This window comes from Coffea eugenioides, unplaced genomic scaffold, assembly GCF_003713205.1.
Source record: "Coffea eugenioides isolate CCC68of unplaced genomic scaffold, Ceug_1.0 ScVebR1_2287;HRSCAF=3287, whole genome shotgun sequence".
Taxonomy (NCBI): domain Eukaryota; kingdom Viridiplantae; phylum Streptophyta; class Magnoliopsida; order Gentianales; family Rubiaceae; genus Coffea; species Coffea eugenioides.
In genome coordinates, this window is record NW_020862760.1 from 39538 (window position 1) to 45861 (window position 6324).

At 36.8% G+C, this 6324-nt stretch overlaps 1 protein-coding gene across 1 annotated transcript; it reads left to right on the top strand.

Annotated features, from left to right (window-relative positions):
• The first annotated feature begins 3470 nt into the window (after positions 1 to 3470).
• Positions 3471 to 3947, top strand: LOC113756401. The gene has a single exon (XM_027300085.1). The coding sequence runs from the start codon at positions 3471 to 3473 to the stop codon at positions 3945 to 3947; it is 477 nt and encodes a 158-aa protein (XP_027155886.1).
• Positions 3948 to 6324: the final 2377 nt, after the last annotated feature.

Genomic DNA, 6324 nt, shown 5'->3' on the forward strand with positions numbered 1-6324 from the left:
GTGATTTCTTTCATACTTGGCTGATATTTACACATCAGCCTTCATGATTGCAAGATGTTGTCTCGAAACTCCCTGCGCAAATATTTGATACTTTGTTTGCTTCATGGTCCGAAAGTCGAAATGTTTCCTCGAATGTCCTGATTCAACATCTCAAGTGAATGTCGATGCTTTCTTTGCTGTATTTTTTTGTTTCCTCACTGCTAAAATTGATGTTTGGAAAATGTGTGTGCGTTTGGTGGATAAATGGGGAGTTTAATGCAATGTTTTTCAGCATTTAACATACGCGAGTTGAAGTTGCGAAATTCACAACAAAGGAAAAGCTACTACATTTTTTGTGTGTGTGTTGTTTTCTTCTCCGTGGCTGCTCTTTGAACCTTGACACTTGAGTTGCATGCTTAATCTGGTCTGAAGGGAAAGAAAGGGAAGGTTTTGGTGATGAGTTTGTATGTTTGGAGTCTGCAATACTTGAACTATGATCAAACACCTTGCTGGAAAATGAACAAATCCGGTTGCCGAATGCTTGCTGGAATTTTCTCCAGCATTTGTGTGATTGTCCTTCTATGTTTTGGTTTGTTGGGATGTTGAAATTGTGTGTCACGTTGCTTAGATCATGAAGCTGCGTTTTTCCCTTCTCATTATCCCAAGTCCTCCCAGGTTTGAGTTGAGTTGCTAATTTCATTATCCCTTCTCCTTCGCATGATTACGTCTAGGCTGACTGAAAATGCAGCAAGTTTTGTTGCAGCAGTTTCATCCGTAGGCCTGCATAAAGTTTTAAGAGTTTGAATGGCTTTCTTCTATGCTTGTTGTTTGTTTGGGTTATGGAAGTGTTGTAGCTTTTTCTTAATCCAAAGCTTTGATGTTTGGTTGAAGAATACCTGATTCATTCTCGGTTGCCGAAGCTTCATAGCGTAGGATTTTTTTTTTGCAGAGGCTTGTTTCATGGTTTTTGCATGGAACTTGCATGCAAAATGGCTTTCAAGAATTGCACTTTAACCCCTCAAGCCTCCTTAATGCTACTAGGATCCAATCAATTGAATAATTTCATCAATTTGGTTCTTGACAGCTTTAATTTTTGCAACTTCATTGTTTGCTTGTTTCAATTAACCACCATGCTTCGTTTCATTTACACTAAATTCACGATTTTAAGGGTTTTATGACCAAGTGAGTTTGTGTTTGCATATTTTCTTTAATTTTCTCAGTTAAAATGGTGCCTTGACCCTTTTATTGTTTTGAAACTAATATTTCCCTCATTTCATTACCATTGCAAGGGAGGTAACCTCTATCTCTTTGATTTTATTTCTCCTACGTGCTCCTACGTGCTATGTTTGAATATGCATGTTTTAATTTGCTTTTTTTTAATGTTTAATTGCCTGTTTCGCTTTCTTTTTATTTCGCTTTCTTTAATTGGCAAGTCATTTGAGGGCATTTGAACCCCAATTTGTAATAGCTAGGTTTTGGCCCCTCTCCTGAAGACATGTCTTAGCTAGTTAATGTAATAGTTAGGATTTACTTTTATAAGCCCTTTCCCCCTCTTAGATTGTAGTAGGCCTTTTTCCCCCCAAATGTAATAGTTAGGGCTTTTATTTGCTTTATTTATTTACATGTCTATGTGCTATGTGTTACCGCTTTCTTAGGGTCTTGCATCTAGATATCATACTTATGTGTTATGTGCTACATGTGATTTATGTGTTTATATGCTTTTATTAAGTCTTACATGATTTATTTGGTTGTAATAAATGCATGTCGTCACCACACTAGTCCAACGCTAGTTACGGCCGCCGTTCCCGAATCCGCACTAGTCCAATGCTAGTTGTGGCTTTTTATTCGATTTCTCATTAGTCCAACGCTAGTGAGAAAGTAGAAATATGGGTTAGTCCAACGCTAGACCCTTAGGACCCCTTCGCGCGCTAGATCATGATTTGTATGATAAAATCACTTTATCTCATACATATTTTTCACCTTTTAGGGTCTTTTCCATGTTGCATGACACTTTTCTTATATATATGTATATCCTTTATCCCATATTTCTTTCTATTTATATCCCCTATTCCGCATTTCCCCTTATATACGTATATTACTTACCCCTTTGCATGAAACATGACATTAGATTTGCATGTCATTTAGGAAAAAATTAGAAACTAGGTTAGATCATTTGCTTGATTAGATTAGGGAAAGCCCCTTGGATATAGGATATGGATGAGTTTGGCTTTTCTAACCTTAGCACGCTCGTATTCCCTCTATTAAAAGGGAAAATTGAGCCACGAACATTAGTCCCCCGTACCCGACATGATGCACTCCCTTAAGACATGTATATTTCTATAATTATTTTATCCCTTTTCTTTTCTTGGGGTCTTATATTTTTGCATTATTTGTGACCTCTCCAAAGAGTCATTATTGGGCATCACAATTAATGTGATTGGCACCATTCAAGATTTGAAGAGATATTTTGACCCCCCGATGCCTTCCTAGGTTTAGGGTTTGCATTCATATAGTACATCCAAATGTAATAAATCTTTAGGTAAAAAAAATAAGAAAATGTTTGACTAAATCGCACAACTAGCCTTGGCTAGGTTGAAAGGGTGCCTTGGATTCTTATTCTTGCCTTCCCTTTCTTCAAATGTGACTCCCGAATCTTTTTCTCTGATTTTCGTAGACTTGGAGTCATTTAAAAGGGTTTTCTATTTTTCCCTTTAAAAATTCATTTTTAGGTGACTTGGTACACCTTAACTCAATACCAAGTGGCGACTCCGATTTTTATTCAAAAATCCTTTTTAAACTATATTTTGGGTCAAATCGTCGCATTTTTAAGTCCCTTTTAGACCCATATTTCTCTTCATTTTCTTCGTAAATTAAAATTCATTTTCAAATCAAAATTTCACTTTTTAAACCATTCATTTTTCTTATAAAAAATGGGGCGCAACAGCTCATTTGCATGCATTCCACCTAACCATCTTGCATTCATACCACCAATTTTTTTATTTTTTTTGTTTTTCAAAACAAATTTAGGGTAAACAAAAATACTAAATTCTTATTTGAAATTGCCTTGCAAATTTTCATTTATTTTGAAGAAATTAAATTTGAAAAAAATTATAAACAAATTTTTGTGAGACTTTTCTATTTTCAGAAATTATTTAAAAAGAAAATAAACCCTAATTCAATAAAAGTAGCTAACTATCATTTTACGACTTTTTGGTTAAATAAAAATAAAATTAAAAACAAGAATAAAATTAAAATTAAAATTAAAATTGAATTAAATAAAATTAAAATTTTGGTGTCTAGAGGTAGTAACTAGAACTTTGTCTATTTTAGTGTGTGCAATAATTAAAAAGAACTTGAGAAGATGGAAAGACTGTTTACCACACATTGAGTTTGCTTACAATAGGTCGGTACACTCAAGTACACAATTTTTTCCTTTTGAGGTCGTATACAATTTTAACCCGTTGACTCCTCTAGATCTATTGCCTTTACCTATGTCTGAAAAGGTTAACTTGAATGAAAAGAAAAAGGCCAACTTTGTTCGTTCTTTGCATGAAAAGGTACGTAATAATATTGAACAACGTACAACACAATATGTTCAACAGTCTAACAAAGGACGTTGGAAAGTTGTTTTTGAGCCAAGAGAGTGGGTGTGGTTGCACCTAAGGAAGGAACAATTTCCTTCTTTACTGGAAAGCAAACTTTCTCCACGTGTTGATGGCCCGTTTCAAGTCCTAGAGCTCATCAACGATAATGCTTACCGATTGGACTTGCTAGGTGAGTATAATGTTTCCGCTATATTCAATGTTGTTGACTTGAGTCCATTTCTTACAGGCAATGAGTTCGATTTGAGGACAGATCCTTCTCAAGAGGAGGGGAATGATGTGGGTCAAGGTCAAGGTGTAGCGTCCACAATTGTTGATCCAGTGAAGGTGCCTACGGGTACACTGACAAGAGTTAGGTCTAAATGATTCAAAGAATCTCTTCAAGCCTTGGTGTGCACAATAGAAGATCAAGAGCAAGACTATACAGCCATTAAAAGGCTCGGCCATGAAGTTTTACAAAGGACCGTGATGTTGATTCAAGTTCAAGATAGTCCATTGGCCCGAAATAAGACATATGTCTAGGGTTCGATCCAAAGTTTCTTTAGTCATTAGTTTAGTATGTTTTGTTGGAGATTTGGGCCTCAAGTAGTCATGTTTAGGAGTATATTAGTCCAAAATAATGTCGATTAAACCATGTTTGTTATGGATCGATCTAGATTAAGGAGTTAATTAGTGTCGGTCCATCCCATGGTAGCTTTTATATTCTTTGTTCCATCATTGTAGAAGACAAATTTTGAAATTTGGAGAAATCAATATCATTTCTTGAGTGAACGATTCCTTTGCTCTTAGAAGCGGACTTGACCATTTTAGAGAGGATTCATTAATGTGATCACCAACTTGTCAGCCTAGAATCGCACTAGGTTGTGGCATTGTCTACCCTGCTAAATTCGTTCTTGAGTTGTCCTTGAACAAGTTTGGTTTCCGCTGTTTGTTTTCAACCTTGATACCAAGAATTCTAGGTTCGGGACTTGTGTGTTACAAGTTGCATGTGGAGTAGAACGCAAGTCATATCACCTTTGGCCTATGATTGTTTGATCCTCTAATTCCTTTCATTAGTTATTCATTGAAATCAACACAATTATTAAGTGAATGGATGGTTAATTTAAAGGGTAAAATACATAAAACCTCCCTGTGGTTAAGGAAATTGACACGAAACTTCCTTATTGTTTAGAAACACCCACTTAACCCCCATGTGCTTTGGACTTCTTAGGATTTTACCTGCTAACCGGCTGGGAAGCTAGCGAGTGATATTGACGCGATCTAATGGTCACTTGTGACTAGAAGAAACTCGTTTTCATTCCAATTTTACCCTCCACATCTCTTACAAATGAAACCCACCATAGTTGTAGTTCTACAAATGGAAAAAATGGACAGAGAAATACAAAAGCAAGACAAAAAAATGTCAGAGTTTGAAAAAAAATGCAAAGCTGAATTGGCAAATTTTGAGCACACCAAGTTTGGACTTTGCACAAAAAAAGAAGAAAAAAAAAAAGAAATGGTGTTAGCAAGCTCCAGATTGAAATAGTGATTGCTAGAATGGCGGCAGCAACTATAAGGAAAGAAGAACAACTGGCTAACTACTTTAGCTGCCTCTTTAAAAAAAAATGGGTATTCCTCCTTTCTTCATCCAAATGGCGGTAATGTTGTACAAACCAGAATTACTACCCGATGAAGTAGATTAACAAAATCTCCCGGATACAAATGGAGACCAATCAGTGGCCAGTTGATTTATAAAATGAATGAACAAGGCAAGACGAAGAAGAGACAAACTTAAGAGGAAATTTACAGTAATTGTGGTATCAAAGAAGGAAGAAAAACTAGAGAGTTCTCTCCTCTGCCCGCACCCAAGAGAGTCCCAGTGGGCATTGCAGTGGTCCCCACCACCACAAAAACAAGAGTAAAGAGACAGACCAATCAGTAGCCCAGCAGGTGGCAGCAAAGAAAGGGGAAATGGTTGCAGACAGACAGCAATCAGGTTGCTCCGATAGTCCCTCTTGCCTCCCACCCATGGCTGAAAGAAGAAGAAGCAGCGGCAGCAGCAATGAATCATCATCATCATCAGGTGTAGCAGCAACGACAGTGTGCAGAATACCGAATGACCACCTCTTCTCCATCTTGTTGCGTCTTCCAATAGACTCAATCCTCTGCTTTGGTATGACTTGCAGAAGATTGAGGTCTCTTACTCACTCCGACGCTCTCTGGGAATCCATCTGCAGGCGCGACTGGGGTTCAAAATATCCCAGTTTTTTTCAAATAATACTTCTTTTACCAAATTTCAAAATATCCCCAACAATTTACTACCAAAACACCTGCTATCAAACAAATCAACTCCTTTGAAATTAAGGGTTCAAATATGAGATTACCTGGTTAATAGCTATGCTCGATTCGTTGCAACCCTCAATCGATCTTCACTATAACTTAGACCGATCTGCATAGAAACACCTCTTTCTTGGTTGTAGATTTAGGGTTTCTCTCTCTACACATAAAGTAGCCTCAAGATTTACTAATTGCATCTGTACCTTTTCAGATATTATAAATGAGGGTATTTTTGATATTTCATATTGTTACCGGCTTTCCAGCCGGTTAACAGGTAAAATTCTAAGAAGTCCAAAGCATAGGGGGGTTAAGTGGGTGTTTCTAAATAATGAGGAAGTTTCGTGTCAATTTCCTTAACCACAGGGGGGTTTTATGTATTTTACCCTAATTTAAATCGAGGAACATGCGTGGCTGGTTTTCAAAATTG